Source organism: Dryobates pubescens, chromosome 6, assembly GCF_014839835.1.
Source record: "Dryobates pubescens isolate bDryPub1 chromosome 6, bDryPub1.pri, whole genome shotgun sequence".
NCBI classification, from domain to species: Eukaryota; Metazoa; Chordata; class Aves; order Piciformes; family Picidae; genus Dryobates; species Dryobates pubescens.
The window spans coordinates 34442295-34464685 of record NC_071617.1 but is presented as its reverse complement, the minus strand read 5'-3'; the positions used below and the strand labels follow the sequence as shown (position 1 = coordinate 34464685).

Sequence of the window (22391 nt, the reverse complement as noted above, 5' to 3'; positions counted from 1 at the left end):
ACTTTGCTTTTCATCCTCTAGTACCCACTTTGGAGAAAGTTTAAAGCAACAGAAAAACTCAGATCAATTCATATTCGCCACAGTATATTAAATTTGGTGTTCCTTTAGAGTCTGTTACATCTATTATTTAACTACATGCTGACTGTTTATAGTAGGAACGAAAGCTACTTTGAAAACACAGGCAAATAATACTGGAGGAGAAACTAAAAGAATCATAGAAAGGAACAACAAATTTTTCCTAAGGATATACAATGAAACCATAACTTAAGTAAGCCTGAATTAAAATCTTAGAAAATACACTGAGGAAGTAATTTCTTTAGACTTTTGTGACTAAGTGACTACTTTTTTCATAAAACCTTAAGGTTCTGAGTCAATGAAAAATACATACAAGTTTGAGTATTTTGTACTACCTCTTTGCCCCCCAAGGTCTATTCAGTCTAACATGAAACTCTCAGACCAACAAAGTTTTTATTCGATCCAGTGTTAATTTTAATTACTATTGCCTTTTGAATGTGCTCTTTTAAAAATAGCAAACATTTTACATAGTAGAGGAAAATCTGTGTTTGGCTTCTTTCTTTTTTTTATGTTTCAATATTCTTAATATTTAAGCTATGAAGATTTATTTTACCATGGTAAAACAATTTTAATCACTTGAAATTAATTTCTATGTAACACAAAGTTTTCTTTAGACCTTAAATGTGGATTAATTTGATGTTAGTAGTGGTTTAAAGCTGACTCTAAAGTAAAGTGGGAATAAGTATTAAATACCGAACTGGCCTGCTTCTATTTATACAACCTGTTTCACCTTCTGCAAGCTTATACTTGCTTAGACTTTTCTACAGAAATCTATATTGCAAAGCTGTCAATATTAGAGGAGGCTGGCACGACAGATTTACTGTCTTCCATGCTGTTAAGAACTATAACTTGATTTAGTTCAGCCTGTATGGTCTCTTGTCACAAGGTGAAAAATGAATGTGGAATAAATCACCCTCGCAATTAGTTTACTGCAGTTTTCCAATATTTTCCCTCTTCTGGAAGTCATATTATCTTCATGTGACTTAAAGTAGAATATCCCATCAGATTCCAAATGAAACTGAATAGGTATAAATCTATAGCAAGAAAAGAAAGGAAGCCATATACCAGTAAATCACGTGCACACACATGCACAAACATGTATGACCTTAAATCTGTAGATACATAAAATGCACACACATGCACATGAGTACAGCCATAGTGAGACTAATGGATTCTCTTGCCTGTGTAGCAGCCCCTGCTCAACAGTTGTCCCTGCAAGCATCCTGGAAGAGTAAGCTTCATGGTTTGGACAAGCGGATTCTAAAATATTCCAGTGGAAGAAAGCCTCACACTGTTTTTGATTCAGGCTGAGTTTGTGTATGAGTTTGATTAAGTGGAACATGCATAACACAGCAACAGTAACCTTCAGGCACACACTGATGCTCAGAAGGTTAGTCACCAGGAATAAAGCAACGAGTAATGAAGGAAGGCAAGAAAATATAACTATAGTGATTGATTGAACAGAAGGGCATGGAACATAAAAGGATGACTCCTGTTATAATGACAATACTTTAAATTAATATAGTAAATGAAAAAAACCCTATAATAGAAAGAGTAAAATGCTTTCAATTAATGAAAGTAATGTAATGTTAAAACTTAAATGAAGTATTTTTCCCTTGAGTGTTTTACTGTACTATTTTATACAGCTTAATGTAATTTAAATTATAAACAGAATGGTTTTGAAAGCCCCCAGAGAAATGTATTTTATTCATAATGTATTTCCTTTGAAGTGGTTATGGAAATCAAGCTCATCCTGTGCCTGTGTCTCACATACCACCTACTGCTGCAAACTAGTCAACCCTCACAAGTTAAACACAATCAGTCTGGTGAAGTACATGACAAGAAAATCCAAGACTCTTTTAAAACACCAGAGGAAATAGACATTTGTAATTCTAAAACCTAATAGTCTTCCCTCTGAAAAAAAAAAAAAAAAAGGTATTGAAAGGTCTTTGTTTTTTGTTTTAGTTTTTGGGTGGTTTGTTGGTTTTTTTCCAGAAGAAATGGAACCCAGCCATAACCATTTCACTTTAGTTTTTAATGCATATAATGAAAAAATAATTGTTTGCATTATACCACAGAGGGAGTATCAGCTGAGAGTTATTATATTTTGTATATTTAAATATGGAAATATTTCTATCTTTCATTTAAATCATAAATCCTTAAAAAAATAAAATACTACAAAAAGTAAATTTCTTTCAGGTTGCAAATGACAAATCACCAGTTAGTGTCACCTTTTTTTCCTCCAAGTGATTAGAATAATCTATTTACAAATAACTAAGCAACTATGAATGAATAAATTGAACCCCAGTTTGTGCGTTCTCATCATCAAAAGGTACTGCATAGACCCATTTATGTAACTACAGGAAAAGAGGAAATCATCTCTGGAAAAGCAACTTTGGACATTAATCATCTTTTAAAGCATGATAGTATGCTATCCTAATGGATGAACCATTAAGTCAACATACCAGCTATAGATATATAATGATGTGAGCTGTGATGCATCTCCTGAAATAATCATAGAATTGTGTGGCTGGTCAGGCTGGGTGTCTCCAAAAAAGAAGCCAGAGCTGAGACCTCCAGTATCAAGTGTCCAGCCCAGTGGGTGGACAGAGGAAATAGTGTATTTCTACCCATAAATCCTGCACCCTTACAAATCCGGCTGCAAAGTTACTGCCTTTCTCTTTCTTCCCTCTCTGCTCTTGTAGGAGACAGATGTTCCCTTATCTGGTAATGATGGGGAAGTACCCCAGGCCTCTTTGGCCTGAGTAACTTTTTTGTCCCTGCACAATTAGGTTCAGATCTAATGCCAGGGTAAAAAGGGAAGGGCAGTTCAGGCCTGGCCAGCCTGAAACCAGCCTAGCAATGGGTGGGGAAGAAAGAGAAGAAAGAACCCTGGGGTTTTTGGCGACCCGCAGGTGGGGAGAAGGGGAGTGTTGGGTTTTTTTGGTCTGGTGTAAAGGAACTTTGCGTTATTTTCATATGTTCACCACTATGCTTTGTAGTTTTTGTAGTATATGAATTGCTTTTCCATTTATATTTTTCATTACTATCCATTCCATTTGTGTGACCGTTATTCTTTTGCCCCTTTTGGAGCAATAGAGCAACCTGTCCCACTCCAAATTAGATCATTGAGCCCAGACATGATTTAACTTTACCAACTCTGGTGCTAAACCACATCCCTTATCACCACATTTCTGCCTCTTAAACAGCTCCAGAGATGGGTATTTAATCACCTGTCAGCATCTGACAATCCTTTCAGTAAAGTTTCTTCTAATATCCAATCTAAACTCACCCAGGTGCAACCAGAGGCCATTTCCTCTCATCCTATCACTTGTTACTTGGGATGATTAAGGGACAGGAACATCTCTTTTACAAGGAAAGACTGAGACTTGGGACTGTTTAGTTTGGAGAAGAGAAGGCTAAGAGGGGACCTTTTCAATGTCTACAATATATCTGAAGGATGGCTGTCAGGAGGATGAAGCCAGTCTCTTTTCAGTGATACCCAGTGATAGGATGAGGGACAATGGATGGAAACTCAACCACAGGAAATTTCATCTCAGCATGAGAAAATTTTTCTTTACTGTGAGGGTGCTGGAGCTCTGGAACACTCTGCCAAGAGAGGTTCTGGTATGTCCTTCTCTAGAGATATGAAAGCAAATATAAGCATCATTTCAGGAGTCATCTGAGACAACTGTTGTTACTATTAAAGCCATAAAGATTCAGTCAGTATGCTGTGAAAATGCTTTCCTGGGGTGATTTGGTTAGAAACTTTCTCCAAACAGAACTGAGTGGCTGAAATCTCAAAAAACATTCCAGAAACAATCACAATGAACTGTCAGTGCCACAGCCTCTAAGTATATGAGGAGAGCTCTTTTCTGTGCAAGAAGAGTGTACCAGCATGCATACATACAAGCCACCTAAATCACTCCTACGTATGCATGTTTACATTAATTTCCACAAAACTAGAAATGCAAACTAAGGTGGAATTTTTACAGAAATATGCAAGGAGTGTAAAACAAACACCAACTATAACACAGACACAAAAGCTGCAGCCTACCGATTCATGTAAATTATTTTAACTGCTACTGCAACTGAGACATAAAACAGCATAACATACAAGGGAGAAAGCAGTCAAGTGATAATGAATGCTGGCAATTTAATTGGAACAATTAGTTCTTTTCCTAGGTTTACTCTCACAGAGGGAAATGACTTGAAACTAAATCCAGTTAGCATATCAAAACCAGAAGGGAAAAAGTACTTTTCAAGAAACTAAATTTAACTTGTTGGATTTTCATTTCTGCTGTAGCAAGACGAATTATCCTGTGGGGAAATCCTGGAGGTGGAATATTAGCTACATTTTTTTACTTTTTCTGAAACTCATTAAAAATGTGAAAACCTGTGCAGAAGCACAAGATGTGCAACTGGAATATCCTGAAAACATCTTTATCCTGAGTAAAAACACCACGATACTGCTCTAGTCTTCTTAAGGCAAGTATAAAGGTTCATTCATCCAAGCTCTTACCCTGGCTAGTTCTTATTCTGTTAGCTGTGCAGTTGTAACAACAAGAAGCTCAAGGTTTGCCAACCACTTGAGAATTTATTTGACTTCTCTGCTGGGTTTTGTGCCTGAGCTGAAATTTGCACCACTGTATCTGCTATTAAAGTTAGCACAGGTACGTCTACAGGAATGACAGACACTACAGTGTTGCCAGCATCCACGACAACTTAGATATGGCAAGAAAACCAATCACATTGGTGACATATGATGGTCCACAGTTGCATGTCCATTGATGATAAAACATCACAAAGTTGGAGGACCTTAATAAATTATTTTGCAGACCATAAATTCCAAAAAACTCTCACTTTGCCAAGTCAGCACTGTCATCAAAAGTCAGCTGTTTCCCAATATGTAGAATACTTGGAAAGATATCCCATAATATGTATATTTCTTTGAATTCTACCTACATGGTCCAGTGAGGAACATCAAAGCAGCTCGTTGAATCAGGCACTGTGTAGTTCTGTGAACTCCTCTTTTGGAAACAAAACTGGTAGTGTGTCAGCATGTAAGCTGTGAACAAAACAGAATAATGATTAAATTAGAATATGGACGCATGGGGGAGGCACAGACATACCTGTCACAAAGACTCCTTTGGACCTAGAGAAAAGAAAAAGTACTGATACTTGCTGTTGCTGAATGGTATTAATTTTTTTTATTTTTACTTTTTTTAAATCTTAGAGACCTAGATGAAAACAGAATTAGTCAAGCATCTATGTATCACAGAGATCTGGAGCAGTAGTAATAAGATGGTACTGACAAGCCTTTTGGCTGCTCACATCTACCCCCAAAGGGCTCTATATGATCACAGTATTTTCAGATGATTTTTTCAAACTCAGTGATCAAATTGGAGTGAAGAGAATAGTTTCTCCAAGACAGCACAAATAAGCCTGCAGCTGAGTCAGCAAGGGAGCTTGGCTGGCTTGTGCCTGGAAATTGTCACCTCTAGACATAGAAAGAGATGGGATGCTGAGCCTTCCCAGACCCCTGAGTAGCTTGACACAAAGGCAGAACTAAGAACTGGTCTTTCTTTTTCTTCTCCAAAATATGCAGTCTCTAAAGTTAACCAGTATAGAAAGCTGGTTTGGAATATAAATTTTCATGTAAAAAAAATGTAAAAAGCTAGAATAATAAACTCCCTAATGTATTCCATATATTATATTTTCAGCTGCAATTAATATACTGTTGCTTTTAAAAGCTGACAGAACTACACACAAAGCAAAAATACCAAGAACTGAAAACTTGAACATCACACTTTTCTCTGAAGTCAGAGATGTAGGAGGATTAACTACTGACGACCATTTTCTATTTCATTATATATAATTAGTGCCAAGCAGATCCATGTGCCTTTATTACCCCATTTATTGCATGTCATAGCAGCCTAAAGCCTCAAGACCCCTTTGAATAATTTAAACACAGAAGAGTGATTTTAAATAACAGATGCTCCATGTGTTTGTTCAGTGTCTCAGCCTTTATCAACATGCCAGAGGATTTCACTCCCAGGTGTTATAAAAAGGAGGCAGCAGACCAGAGAGAACTCATTGACTATGCTGGATGCTCAGTTCCTCAGGTGAAAAAAACCCAAACCCACCAAACAAACCCAGAATAACAACAACAAGACTAAGATTATGAACAAATAAGCCTAAGATTATTTTCCAGTTCATTATCAGAATGGAAGTAAAAAGCACATTTACTACACATGTACCTTGCTGTACACCAACACAGCCCTTCTAACACGGCTCTGATATGCCATTAATCACAAACGTCTCTCCTCTGGTAAAACTCTTTCCTGGAACACAGCCATTCCCTCCACTAACTGCACAGTCAAGAAGAGTAATGCATTACAGTGGAAGCAAATCTGAACACACCCTTACATCAAATGATGACGAGAGAGAATGTATTTGCGAGAACATGTGCAGATCAGATGAAACACAGCCAGGACAGAAGGAATACACAATTATTTGTTGTACAAACAGTGCCATGCAATTCTTAACTGAAAGGAACCTGGAGACATCATTGTGGCAAACCTTTTTGTAAGAGCAGGCTCTGATACCCCTGATACCCTCTGATACCCCTCTGATACCCCTAGATCAACGCTTAGAGGAGAGACCATCACTCCAAATCCACTTCCTTAAGCATTTCCAGCATGCCCATTCACCACTACTCAAATGCTCATTCCTCCTCCCAGACAGACAATGCACAGGAAGTACAGCAGGAGGAAACACAGGTGATCAAGCATCAAGTCATCAAGGTTTCAGTACTTTACTCCAGTGATGCACCAGTGAATCCACACCTCAGTAATCCAGTCACATCTACTAAAACTACAATTTGCACAGCATGCACCAATTACTACTTGAGGTGCTTAAAGATCCTTGGTGGAAGTCTTCCATACTTTCATCTGTGAATCAACAATGATTACACTTGAAAACACCTCTTCAGAAATTAACTATTTAATTATTTTTATACAGAAAGTATAAAGGATTAAAAATATTTCTGAAACAGACTACCAAAACTGAAAAATAATTTTTAAAAAGTCTCCCTTGGGACCCAAATCAGTTTTAAGTCTATTTTGAAATTTTAAGACTGCAAAACAATTGAAAAGGAACTCTCTTTTTATTAGCTAAGCCTTCTCTTAGTTGAGGAATTAGTTTCTGACAATTAAACCAGGAATGTTTATAATGCTTAATAATTTCCCTCTTAATAAGTTAATATGTTTTTAGTTAGTAATAAATGACTTTATTATTACATTAGTTTTTCAAGCTATTCTTGATAAAGAAATTTCATCCCAGTAATTTTCTACTATATTTTAATTTTATGCCATTCCATTACTATAAAGAATCCAGCTTTACTTCCCTAACAGGCTGTGACTCAGAGCTTTGGCTTTCACTGCCCTTATTTATGATAAAGTAAGACTCCTCAAATAAGTTTGTGCTGTTTGTAAACCAAGCTGCAAAATTAGTAAACTTTACTCTTTATGAAAGCAATTAAACCCAGTTGACAATTCAGTTCATGCACAACATCAAGCTCTACTTGAAGCAACCATGTCAAAGTTTTACCCCCATACCTCTTTCCACCTCAGTTCAATTTGACTCCTTCAGAAAAGGAAGAAAGGCCGTTAACTGACACAAAGCATTTGAAGGTAGATGTTTATAGTTAATGTGAGGGTGGACCTGTAAGAAACATTATAAACTGCAGCTGCTAACTACTTAAGTATGTGGGATAAAATCAAAGAAAATGCAAAGCTGGTTGATTTGTGTTTTGCAACTGGGAAACAACGGTTTGACCCATTTTTGTGTGTGGACACAGTGCATTACTCTTCCTTTATTGCTTCTGGGACGCTTGTCAAAAAAAACCCCAGCCAACCAAACCAACAAACCCCTCAAAATCCCACCCCAGTTATCAGTCTGAGCCCACTTCTGATCTCAACTGCTAGCTCTATGCTAGACAATTTAATGTTCAGGGTGTCTCTAAATCATCAGCACCTGATCTGTGTTATTACATTGTGAGACCAGTCTTAGCAGGATTTTAGCTTGGGCATGGTTTGAGAAGCAGCATGACCAAGGATCTTGAGTTAGGCTCTGTACACATGGGTATATTATGAAGTGAAGAGGAGTGAGATTTATGGTATTACAAATACATCTGTGATTAAGATACCATAAAAGATACTGCTGTCTGGACAGGCAGGTGTTCTGTACTCCAGGTACAGAACTGAAGATCAGATTTTACAACTTGTATGATTCCTTTCCTACATTAATAAGCATCCTTATTTAAAACAAGAAATGTACCTGTGTGCCATCTTTAAATGTATTTTTTATAAGAAAACACTTGAGAATAGAGTGTTTGAAAGGCCTTTAAATAAGAGAACTACTTCTGTGAAAAAAGAAACATCTGGATACAGCAATTTCAGCTTTGTTTACTGTGACGGGTTGAGGCAGACCCCCTCCCCACCATGGGCAAAAATAACGACTCAGACAAACGGATTGCAAAAGTGGTGGAAAGTTTAAATGGAAAGGGGTGAATGTTTACAGAGAGCCAGAAGCTCAGTGACAAAAGAAATCCCAAAGCAGACCCAGAAACATCCCATCCCCACCTGAGGGTACACCCAAGACCCTCAGGGCTCCTTCTTACCCCCCCCTGCTAGGCTAGTCTCAACTGACCAGATCTGAGACTGCCCATTCCCCATGGGAGACATCTTCCCCAGGTTACCGGGTGGAGGAGAGGGAAGAAAGAGAAAGTGCCAGACCCCGCACTGGATCTTACAGTGGTGCAGAGAGTTATGGTATGAAATACCTAGTTTCCTGTGTCCACTGGGCTGGACTTCTGGACACAGGAAGCACTCCCCGTAGCAGAGGGCACCCAAACTGCTACATTTACATGGTAACATGAATCTGTATGCATTGATTCTGCACTGACGAATTGAGGTCCTGTGTTTATACAGAGGTATATCATGAAATATTTTTCTCACTATCAGAAATAAATGTCACAGACAAGTAAAATTTCATAAATAATAAGGTGGGTAGAAGGCTTCATCTTGGTTTGACATTCTGAGTACAGTAAAACAAAATCCAGTGACTGTTTTGGAAATACTGAATCATATCTGCTCAGCCTAAAAGCGTTCAATTCAGATAACCTCATGTACAAAGCCTCTCATAAGTACACTATAGTGTCTGAATATAATCTGTAGCACAAGTAGTTAGGAAAAAGGAAATTAAAATAAACAAACAACTGATTATTTCAGTTTATTTGCTCTTTATCACTTATATTTTCAATGGATCTGATATATATTTACAAAAGCTTCTGAAAATTTGAGAAGTGATTAGACTTAGGTTTTTTTTTCTTCAGGTGGTTATTGACACCTATTTCTAGCACTTCACATGATCATAAATGGGTAACTGTACTAATCTTTTTACAAATCCCTTTTATTCACTTTAATCTATAAATATTCTGACCCATCCATTGATTTAGAGTGAGAATATACTCCACTATATACATATATGCATTAAAAAAACACACATACCCTTTCTCATGAAAGACAAGCTTATCTGAAAAAGAGCTTCTGAGGAAACACAACACGCTGTTTGTTCCATACAGTTTCACTATTAACAGTTGCTCAAAAGATGTAAGATATTCATGACACAGCTTTTTCTCCAGCTATCACTGCAATAGAGAAAGATGCTTTTCCCTGCTATGCTTTTCAGTGTCATTGATTACTCTACATAGAAACAAACCAGACAAACAAACAAACAAACCAAAACAACAACAAAAAACCCCAATCTCCCAAAACAATACAAATTTCAATATATCAGGAAATTTTGGGTGTTACATACATGAGATATGTATCTGGTGTATTAAAGAGAGTGGAAAAGCATAAACAAACTTTCAAATTATCATATGAGGCAGTTCACTGTGTTGTGAGTAACATGGTGTTTTATTGGTTGGAAGCAGATAGACTTTCCTAGAAAGGGATGACAAGTCTGTTAATGGAAATGTGCTGCCTCTTTACTGGGTACCCAGGTAGGCAATGTCCCATGATTTGACCTTTCCTAAGTATGCTTGCTAGGCAGTACAGGGAAATTTCAGCAACCATGAATTTCCTTCTAAACTCCATTTCATATCTAGTACACACAAAATTACCCAACAAATGTGTTAATGAAACTTCTGATGAGAAATTACAGGGTTAATGATGATGTTCACAAATAAACTGTTGGCAAGTGGTACAATAATCCCCCTCACTCTCCTACAAAATTCACCCATCAAATGAAAGTTAACAGTATGTATGTAGACCCTAACCCTCTAAATGAACTCAGAAAGTGACTGCAGGGCAACTTTTCTATTCAAGCATAAAAACCTGCATCTGGGCAAAGAAAACCAACTACAGGACAAAGAAAAAAAGTGGTGAAATATTAAGTGCTAAACTCCACCCACACCCAAGATACAACAGTTGTAATTGCATCTATTGGAACTAAAACTCTTTATCCAAGAAGTTTCACTAAATCTATTTGTGGAGCTGAAGAAATCACTTTTTTTATTTTCTCATTTAAATTAGAGAGTAATTTTAAATCCTTATGTTGCAAACGGTCCTTCTCCCTGCAAAGGGGAGGGAGATGCTCCTGCATACCCTAGGGACACCAGCAAACATGGCAGCACTGATGCAACCTCCAGTATAAAAGTCACTTTAAACAATGAAATAAAACCAGTTAACAGGCCTTAAATTTACCTCTGTTTTGGGGGTCTGTGCCCAGATGCTGGTGTGACAAGCTGCACAGTAGCCTCTGTGGGGAGAGGCTGGTGCTGCCCTGTGCCAAGCATAGCCAGTACCAGGCAGCTCCAATGTACCCACTCCAGAGCACAGGCAAGCCTTGCAGCCACAGGCAAGGGCCTCAGGGAGAGTGCATTTAGAAAAGAACAAAGCACTTCTGGGCAGTCCATGCAGGAGTAAGTGGACATGCCCTGATAGACCTGCAGTCTACAGGGAGCCCAGGTTGAGGCAGGTTCATCCTGAAGAGAGTCAGCCCATGGAGGTCCCAGGATGGAGCAGGAAGCAGCACAAGTAAAAGAGCAGTGGGAGGAGCTGGCATAGAAAAAACACACACCCTGTCCCTGTCTCCCTGTACCACTATGGAACTGACTCTGCAACAGCTCAGCTGCTCCAGCCCACAGAGCAGTGCCCCAGAGTGTTGCTCTTTGAGCGGACTATGCTCTAAACGTACTTCCACAGGCTACAGCTCCAAATGGGACAAAAGACACAATGAACTGGCAAGGACCAACAACCCCAGGCTTTATGAGGATAATTCACCATCCAGCAAAGGCAGTACTGTTCTGGGCTCCTCAGCTTAAGAAGGACATTGAGACACTTGAACATGCGCAGAGAAGGGCAACAAGGCTGGGGAGAGGCCTTGAGCACAAGCCCTATGAGGAGAGGCTGAGGGAGCTGGGATTGTTTAGCCTGGAGAAGAGGAGGCTCAGGGGTGACCTCATTGCCCTCCACAACTACCTGAAAGGTGGCTGTAGCCAGGAAGGGCTTGGTCTCTTCTCCCAGGCAACCAGCACCAGAACAAGGGAACACAGTCTCAAGCTGTGCCAGGGGAAGTTCAGGTTCGAGGTGAGGAGAAAGTTCTTCACCAAGAGAGCCATTCGTCATTGAAATGTGCTGCCCAGAGAGGTGGTGGAGTCACCATCCCTCAAGGTGTTCAAGAGGAGATTGGACGTGGCACTTGGTGCCATGGTCTAGTCATGAGGTTTGTGGTGACAGGCTGGACTTGATGATCCTCGAGGTCTCTTCCAACCTTGGCGATACTGTGATACTACACGGTCTGGCAGTTGCTGCTCTTCAGTGTTCAAAGAAACAGGCTGCCCATGTTGGGTCATGCCCATGTTGCACATAAGAGAGCACTCACTGTGGGGGCATACCCCTGACCCTCCATGGAGGACATCACAAGTAAGCTTCGGGACTGCAGCTGTCAACCTCTGTACATCACTTGCAGTGTGGCTTTCTGTGAAGCTATAGTTAAAGATGTGCTGTTAATTTTGTGTTGGATTAGTACACAGAACTTCAGTACCGGAAAAAACAGCTCAGACTTTCCTCTCCCTACAATACCTTGTATTTTGTTTGAATGTTTATACAAACTAAAAAACTAAACAGCTTTCAGATGGTGAGGAAAAGGGATGAAGAATAAAAAAGAAAGGAACAGTACATGGGAAGACATGAAACCCCTGTGTCATGCCACATTCTGTCATTAAATTCACAATTTAATTAACAAATCAGATTCCCAAATTTGCAAAGAATACTATGTCATCCTGATGCTAACAATTTGCTAAAACTAGACAGACAGCCAAGGGGAAAGATGTTAATGGCTTTCCTATCATAGTTTAACTATTCTGCTCAGGCAACACAGGTCTGGCTTTGCACAGGGTTTATTTAACTGCGTATTGGAAAAAGCTTGCAACCGATTACTACTGAGGGCAGCAGAAATCAACATTTGCTGTTGATATAGGTTTACTCAGATAAGTTAATGCGAGAAAAATACTAAATATAACTCCAGGAATACAAAAACTCGGTGATATACGAGATTAAGCTCTAATGAGGTGTATCTATGACAGAAACAGAATGACCTATACCCTACCAAGACAGGGAATCAGCGTGGACCAGAGGATCTGTGCACTGTATGTAGGCTTTGACTTCCAGAGGCAAGAACAGGCACTTCTGGCCAATTCTCTATAAGCAATCCTGTGTTTCAGTGATGCTTTGCTATTCTGTGATTTTACAAGTTATTATAGTAAATGGAAGTGCTGTCATCTAGACAAAATGTAGAACTACACATTTCCCTTGAGAACTGATAGCAACCCCAGCTGGGATAACCATGCTTTTTGCCAGTATACACTTCCTTCTCTCTTTGTAATCTTGTAAGAGCAGAAGTATTGTTTCTATACATTCACAGTAGAAATGACGTGCCCTAAAGCATAATGATTCTGTTTTTCCTGGATATACAGTTTTCATAGTGATGGTTTCAGAGGCAAAGAAAATGATGGGGCTTTTTTGATAAGATGACTTGAGGCAACATACATTTTTAAATGTTTAAGAAAGATAAGGTGAAAGTACACCAAACCCCCATTTTCTTCTCCAAGGAAAGGTTACCCATATCAGACCAATCTCAAAGCGATCTAAACCGATGCTGCCAGCAATACTAAACTTTTGAAGTACCTAGTAAGGTTCTGTAAGGAAATTAAAATAATAATCCATCTTTAAGCCAATAACCAAATAGGAAGGTAAGAAGAAAAGTCCGCAAATCAGATTGGCAAGGACTAATGGCTTTGATTTTGTTTATTATTACCTCTCCCTGGAATACAGCATACAGCATATTTCCTGCCAATATGTTTTATTTAACATACTTTCCACTTCTGAAGGCACTTAGGCAATTGGCAATGGTCTTAAATTTTTATATTCTGTTTCTGAGGCATGTTGTAATTGTGGCTTTTGACCTTTTATTGTAAGTAATAAATTATATGTAAGGTCTTTACTGGCCCCCAGGAGCATATAAGCATAACATTTTGTGAACCTTCTGAACCAGATATTTACTGAGCAACCGCGCTGTTAGAAGATAATCCTTAAAAAGACAGGTGCTTTCATTCCTATGCCACTAACCACATTAGCTTTGTTTATGCTGAACTAATGCAATTCAAGATTTAATAACAGTATTAAATTGCATAATTAAGTTAAAGGCATTAAAGCACACCAAGATGTATTAAGACAATTAAGATCTTCAGCAACATTGCCTTATGACAGTTGCTGCCTCTGGAAGGCAACACAACATTAGCATACAATTAGCCCAACCAATGACTCCCACTGGTATAAGATTTTAAATTACTTAATAAAGACTTCACAGACAAAAATTCTGTGATCATCTTCATTGGATTCAAGAGTCCAGTAAGGTCCTCATTTATTATAAGCTAACAATGAAATAACAGAAATTATGAATCTTGCTGACATTACAGAAAATGAGACAGAAAGCTCAGCTATTTTTCTAAATGCAGTAAGAAGAATAATATCAAAGCTGCAGTTAAAACCCGAAGGCTGAGCTCAGATAGCAATCTTCTGTTAATACAAAGAAACGCCAGTGCAGAACAACCAGCAGAACTATGTTGGGTTTTCTTCACAGAAAATGCGTCTGTATGAGTAACTTCTGGATTAACTGACTTCAGGAGGAATAATGCCATTCCAGTGTTATGAAAATGACAACCCCATCAAATCTAAAAGACACTACAACTTCTTCTTCAGCAATATCCATATGGCTCAATTTCCCAGGACATAACAAATATTGTGAAGAGTGTTATTGATACTTGCTATGGCTTGAAGCTCATGCTTTAGCCTAGTGTCTTAAATTATGAACAAGAACAGGAAAATTACAATATCACAGTATCACAGTATCGCCAAGGTTGGAAGAGACCTTGAGGATCATGGAGTCCAACCTGTCACCACAAACCTCATGACTAGACCATGGCACCAAGTGCCACGTCCAATCTCCTCTTGAACACCTCCAGGGACGGCGACTCCACCACCTCCCCAGCGTTGTTGCCCTTCTCTGGACACGTTCAAGTGTCTCAATGTCCTTCTTAAACTGAAGGGCCCAGAACTGGACACAGTACTCAAGGTGTGGCCTAACCAATGCAGAGTAAAAGGGCACAATGACTTCCCTGCTCCTGCTGGCCACACTATTCCTAATGCAGGCCAGGATGCCATTGGCCTTCTTGGCCACCTTGGCACACTGCTGGCTCATGTTTAGGTGGCTGTCAATCAGCACCCCCAGGTCCCTCTCTGTTTGGAAGATCTCCAGCCACTCTGACCCCAGCCTGTAGCTCTGCATGGGGTTGTTGTGGCCAAAGTGCAGCACCTGGCACTTGGATTTGTTGAATGCCATCCTGTTGGACTCTGCCCATCTGTCCAGTCGGTCGAGGTCCCTCTGCAGAGCCTTTCTATCCTCTAACTGACTAACATCTGCTCCCAGCTTGGTGTCATCTGCAAACTTGCTGATGACTGACTCAATCCCCTCATCCAGATCATCAATGAAGATGTTAAAAGACGATGGAGCCCAGTACTGATCCCTGGGGGACGCCACTGGTGACTGGCCGCCAGCTGGGTGTGGCACCATTCACCACCACTCTCTGGGCTCGGCCCTCCAGCCAGTTCCTAACCCAGCATAGAATGTTGCGGTCCAAGCCACGAGCTGACAGCTTAGCCAGCAGTCTGCTGTGGGGGATGGTATCAAAGGCCTTGCTGAAGTCCAAGCAGACCACATCCACAGGCCTCCCCACGTCCACCAGACGGGTCACCTGATCATAGAAGGAGATCAGGTTGGAGAGGCAGGACCTGCGCCTCCTAAATCCATGTGAATCCTAAATTCAAGGTGTTGTTTCTTAATTGTATATATATGTATATATATTTTGTACATATTCACTGCATTTTATTTCTAGATTTTGCTTGCTTTGTAAATATAGCTTCATTCTGTTCCTAAATCAACTGAGCTAGTCTGGTGATTTATTTTGGGGTTAATTCTCCAGTTTGTTGGAGGGTAGTTTCAACCCACCACAATACCATGCAACTTAACCACCTATCTTGGTCTGATGCAAATCTTCCCTTGCAGCTGCCTCTTTCCACGATCATAGGAAAAAACCTAATGGTTAATTTACATTAAACATCTAGACAGATAACTTTAAGCAAATTAGAATCCACTCAAAACTAAGACAAGAATCTGAACGAAAATTTGGCCTTTTCTTTCTTATAAAGCAGTAATACCATCAAGATATGAAGATTTCCCGAGTTAGCAAGTATCACCCTTTTTACAGCCATCTGAAAATGGTCTGAAATTCATTGATTGCTAAGCTAAACTTCTAAAACATCTATGAAGTCTGCTAAAGCAACATAGCTTTAGTTAGCAACATCTCTGAATAGAAATGCCCACACTAGGAACATAAAACAAGAAAACAAGTTTGTGTCACATACAGGCATAATGATTGTTTTCTATCGTAAAACGCCCAGCATTTGTAAGCATGTCTGTGGAGAAATCAATTGGTTTCATGATTCATAACTAAACTGTGTTTTTGTCATGAACTCTGCTGTGGACAGCACATTGTTGAACTGAGCCCCGAAACAGAGTGGAGAGCAAGGTATTGCTCTGCACATCTGCTCCAAAGTCCCTCCTTATTCCAAAGATATTCTGTCCCTAAATCATCCTTATCCATAGGAAAGAAATTGTCCTTGCGTTGACCATATTATTCTGAAAGTACAAACCTACAATACCACCCACTGCGCACCACTCATACCACCTTTCTTTCAGCAGAGTGGTCTTGGTGGTCCTGCAGACATCTTCCCCTCATCTGCACACCTCAGTACAGACAGCTGTACAGACAGCTCCAACAGCCATCAAGTATTTCATGCCCTCTTACTTTTATAAACAGTCCTGTAAGCCAAGTAAATATATTGTACTAGCTGCTTCAACTCTGAATGTTATCATATTTTCATAGTTACTCATCTTTCTGAAACAGCCATTGTATGTATGTACTTTTTTCCAGTTTAGGAATCAAGTCATAATCTCATTCTGCATTGTCAATGAAGGAAGTCCACTGTCAATCACCAGGAAGCAAAAACAATGTAAAATGAGAAGTAAGCATTCCTCATTGATCCATATTGACCCTATTCTGGAAGAAAGTTTGGCAAAGTACAAAGGAAACTGCCTCTGTTATCATCTATTCCTTTGAGTAGTACAGCTTTCTTTTGGAAAGCCAAATTAATGAGAATATCAGTTCAAACTACTAGGTGGTAACATTTTAATAGCTAGCAATTTTCAAGGACAGCCTTTCTATCTTGCTGAAGATAAATTCCACCTACAAAACTTTTTTTCCCTTCAAACTAGCGACCTTTTCATGGCACTGTTATTTGTACTTTTGCACAGTACAAGAATAGCTCTTTCTCAGCCCAGAAAATAAAAGGAACAACAGAGAACATTTTAATAAGCTGGTAAATTTAGAAAAAAAGTCTGAAATTATGAAAAAGGTGCTGATGCCTCAAACATTTATATATGTATTACATGTAAAAATCTTATAAATTAAAAGGATACCATCCTGTGCTCTGAAAGAAAGCAGAGTAAGGAAACATATGACGGGTCCAAAAATGCAAGCTCGCAGGTGGAATAAGCTTTCAACCAGGTGGAACAGTTTTCTTATTTCAGGTAGAGAGTGGTTGCTGGTGGTTTATTTGCAAATTTAAATGAAATGCATTTTAAAGCAATAGAGATTTGCTTTAGTAGAAGAGAAAAGAATTTTATAATTGACATTATTTTTACAATTGCTGTTAAGAAGTCTATCTTTTCACAACTGCCCAGCATTCAAATGACTTGACAAACCCAGGATATTCTCTCCAGTAAGTGAATGTGCAACCAACCCATGGCTCTTTAGACACAACCTTTTCTCTTAAGATTATATACTTTAATGAAGAAACATTATATACTTTAATGAAGCAGCATTATATACTTTTAATGATTTCCCCCCTTCTTTGGGAGAAGGGAGAAACCGCACTCTGAAAAAGCATCTTTCAGTTTGTTTATGGTCTTTCTAAGAGTCTTGCTGTCTTCTTACTAAATGACAGGGCAGATTTGCTGGGCTTTACTCTTAGTTTCTTCTCACAGATCTGAGATTATTAAAAATCTTAAATTCACATGAGGTTACTAGAAAAATAGCTTACCACCAACATACTCTGTTGCTCTGGAGTGACAGGTTATTGCCTGCTACTTATATTTATTCACTGTAAGATGATAATTTTTTTTGAGGAAAGTGGAAAAAAAAATCAACCAAAAATTGCCAGGAATACAGTTCAGGATGATCCTGAATTTGCATTGTACTGTTGGAAAGGATTTGTAGGCTTTGTTGAAATAATGCTGCTGCACCAAGAACTCTGCAAGCCTTGGTGCCAGTTGCAAAGCATGACAGTTACTCTGAGCTCCTCACAGTCTCAGTAAATCTCATGCAAAGATTAGTTCCAGAGCAACAGAGGAAGCAAATAGGTGCTCTAAAATAATGTGTCATGAAGAAATTTCCAGCTACTTTTTTCTTTATTTCCCTTTCATTGACTTTCTTAAACACAGGAACATTTCCCCCCATAACTCACAGTGTATGATCTATACACTTTCCAATTCACCACTATCTCTTGGTTTAAAAAAACTAATCTGCTTAATTTTTCCTACAAGAATTGGTAAGATGAGAAGGTTGATACACACTCTGTAGTGTGTCACATTCCAGAACAATGCACTGCAAGTCAAATATATTGAGCTGTAGCAGAGAGTGAGGCAAAGAGAAATGCTGGGACCAGCCTGTAGCTGATCAAAGGGAATGTGGCTGACAGAGAGGTGCCAGGAGCCCCAGCTCCAGGCAGGTGATAGTCTCTTTCTCCCTCAGGTGAACTCTGAGTACTACACAGGCTGGCTGGACTACTGGGGTGAGGCACATGCCAGCACCAGGTCAGCAAGGGTGGCCCAGGGCCTGGAGGACATGCTGAAGCTAGGAGCCAATGTCAACATGCAAGTAGTCAGCTGAGGTTGTGATGCTCTGTAGCTCATTCTCTAGAAGGAAATCAAGTTTTTCTTCTGCAGGAAACCACTGACATTTGTTATGTCCAGATTAATTGTATTTCCTAACTTTAATTTTCCACCCACAGGACCAGAAGATCAGCTACTTGGGAATTCTGTAAGAATTTAAAATAAAAAGGGCCAAAGAAATATTTTCAAAATATCCAATATCAAGAGTAAAATACAGATAGAAAGCAATGAAGTAAAACAAACAATCACAAAATTAAAATTTTTATCATTATAAGTGTTTTTTCTATCAGACCAAATGAAAGTCTAACTGAAGTCGTGTGAACATTTTAATAATGAAAAGCTTCTTTTGCTAATATATAAAAATTCTTTCACTTGTTCAGAAATTAGAAAATAGCAAATTCTTACCTCGCATTGGCATACATTCAAACACTGATATTTCAGCAAGAAAACAAACAAAAAAAAAAAAAGGCAATTAAAAAATGGTATAATTCTTCCTAATGCATTATTTGTAACTTTTCTGATTTCGTATTTTTCACTTCATCACCAAAGCCCAAGTTCCTCTTTACATTCTTACATCAGTGTACTGGTAATGTCGACACTTTGAAGGTTACTTAAAGTTCTTTTCATTGTCAAAGGAATTCAAAGAATCCAGACAGATGCAGTTCTTTCAATCCTGGTTATTTTTTCAAAGAAGAGCACAAGCAGAAACTGCAAGTATTCTGGTTTTATATCCTTATTCAAATTGAAATTATTTTTTTGAGCTTTCGGAGTTTTAGCTACAATCAGGTATCAATTTATGCAGAAAAGGGTATCATTATGGAAAAAACAAACAAACAAACATATAAAAAAGCCATATTTTGGAAAACAGTTGTGCAGGAGAGATGTGGTTTTGTTTTTATTTCTGCTTTGTTTGCTTGGTTTTTGGTTTGGTCTGGTTTGGTTTTTTTGTGGTTGGTTGGTTTCACTGTTTATGGTTTGGGTTTTTTGCCTTTTTTTTTTTTTTTTTAGTTTGGTCGGTTGGTTTTGTTTTCTTTTGTTGTATGGGGGGGTTTGTCTTCGTTGTTTTCTTACAATTAGTTATCAAGACAATTATCTTGATTCTCTAAGACAATAATCCAGGATAAAAAAACAGAAAGCAGGTATTTTACAACTGACTGTCAAGTCCACTTGTAGGGTTAGGTAACAACATTTCATTTAATTGACAAAGAGATATGGTCTCTGTTTAGGTTTCCTGCTACCATTGTTAACATACTAGGCTAGCACACACTTTGGGATCTTTAATATTAAACATTGCATTCACTTGAAGTTGAAACTCTATACTGTAGCAAAAACAAATAGACAAAAATAGGTTGCACTTGAAGGTAAATCTTTTTCTTCTGGGATGCCTGAAAGCCTGCTAGGCTATAAAGAGCCTCTAATTATCTGTTTGCAATACAGAACTATAGCCTAAGTATACCTCCCAAAATGAGAACATTAGGTAAGTCACATAAAGTAAATTTTTGTTTCTAATAAAAATATTTACATTTTCTTTCCCTTTGCCTCTACTTTGAATCTTGTTATTCAAAAAATTCTTGAAGTTATTTACTACAAATTGAGTGTCTTGGCTTTTCACATGTTGATGTAAAACACAACAGCCACCGTAACAGACTATCCAGCTATCCACATGCCTTATGGTGATGCAGCACATTCAATTTACACCATGCATTTGCAGTTTCTGGCTGTATAATCTGCATCTTGGGACTCTGACAAAACATAACATGCAGATCATTTCATATATGAAGGGCTCTTGGAGGTGACACTGGATTTAAGAGACCAGTAAGCCACTTCCATCGTAAGAGCAGCTCAGAAATTCTTTCAGCATGTCTAGCCCAACTGCCTGAGAAGCCAATCAAAACGCAGATATCAGAAGATATCTTGCAAGAACTTGCCATTTTCATCCTGTGATTGCCATCCAAGAAGGAAAAAAGGAAGAGGAACCATCTGGCATTACAGAATAGCTAACAATCCCTGCAGAGTTGTATCCTGATCAAATGATTTACAAGAGTGTTTGAAATAAGAGATAAATGATAGACAACATGTCTGCTGACAAAATCTAAACATTGTTTAACAAGGAAAATATTTTTTTTTTAATCTTGCCAATCACTTACACCTTTTTGCAGCAAGATGAATGTAACTTGCTTGTTACCACAGCAAGACAAATTAGCTTAATTCTGGAACACTATGAAGAGATGGGATGGTAAATGCAATGGGAATAATTTATGTTTCCTTAGCATTAGTCTCATACAAAATTAACAAGGCTGGGTGTTTTTCTTGCACTTGTGCTGGAGGATATAAATCTATACTGTTCACAAGATTGCTTACCTAGTTAGCAAGCAGTGGGCAGGTTCATAATATCTTTTTAAAAAGCTTTTGTTCAACTATCAGAAACAATAGAATGTGTAGACATAGCTAAACTTCTACTTTTTAAACTATATTTTTTAATCTCCCTCCCCCCCATTCTTCACAACATCTGTTGAAAGGTAATAAAGGTAGATATTTCTACAGAATTGCTTCTGATTCCTCTTAGATCAAAAAAAGCAGTTTGCGTAAAATTGCTTTAAATTCATTAACTATAGAAGAACCTCATTCATTCATGCTCCTGACAGGCACATCTATTGCAGAAAACAAAAGCTGAAGTAAGCAAAGATCCCAGAGTAATGAACAAATTATTGTCAGCCCTGTGTGGAAATTAGTACATTTCTCTTTTTTTCCACACCCTCACTCCTCCCCCATCCCCAAGTGCATTTCAGTCCTGGACAAACTAAGCCAAACCAGATCTACAGTCTCAGTTATAGAAAACTGGATCTTAACAGCATTCTAGCTATAACCTCTGTTCTACTTCTCTTGTCCCTGTAACTGCCCTGAACATCACCAAGTGAGAGACTAATCACAGAGAAGCTAAGCACAGTGCCCCATCTGTCCCAGGAGCATCACTAGCACAGAAGCACCCTTTGTTAGCTACATTCACACAGTATCAGCTGTGTATTAGCTCTAGCAGATCCAGGTTGAAGGAAGGTCATTGCCTCAAAAGCTAGTAGAGATAAATGGAGAAAGTGAGACAGGCAATTGAAAAAAAAAAATAAAATAAAAAAGGCTTTGCTTTTGGTAATTTGTCTTGTTACAAGTTCCAAGAGATATACATGGAGCTCAAAGTAAAAGATGGTCCACAACCCACGTACTTTGCTTGAACCAGCATTCCCATCAATATTTTACTCCTCTTCTCTAAACAATCAGATAACTTTCCCTTTGAATTGTGACTTCAAAGCAATCAAAGTTTTGGATCTGAAAATGTTTTTGTGATTATAAACTTAATCTAATAAAAAGTAGCATGCAGGATGATTTACAAAGTATTTTCCTATAAAGGATGACAACTTCTTTGGATTTTTTCCTGTTCCAAGCATCCCTGGGATGATCATTAAACCCTGGCAGCTTAAAGACTGCCTTGTGTACGTATCAAACCTTGCTCATGCTCTTACAAGATAAGATGAAAGGATGCTGTTATGAGCCAGGCTCAAGAGTTATGGCAGTCTAAAAGGCAGAGCACTATACTTGATGATAGATTTTTTTTTGTTTGTTTTCTGTTAGTATAAATTTGAATGGGCTTTTGTTGTAGTTGTGGGTTTGGTTTTTGGATTAGG

At 38.5% G+C, this 22391-nt stretch overlaps 1 protein-coding gene across 1 annotated transcript in view; it reads right to left on the bottom strand.

The window, feature by feature from the left end:
* The window catches only part of CHRM3 (cholinergic receptor muscarinic 3), a 193579-nt gene that overhangs the window by 122072 nt on the left and 49116 nt on the right, over positions 1 to 22391 (bottom strand). The window contains exon 2 of the mRNA XM_054162488.1: positions 5041 to 5143. Within this exon, the coding sequence (XP_054018463.1) occupies positions 5041 to 5138 (98 nt within the window). The 5' untranslated portion in view covers positions 5139 to 5143. The remainder of the gene's footprint in view (positions 1 to 5040; positions 5144 to 22391) is intronic.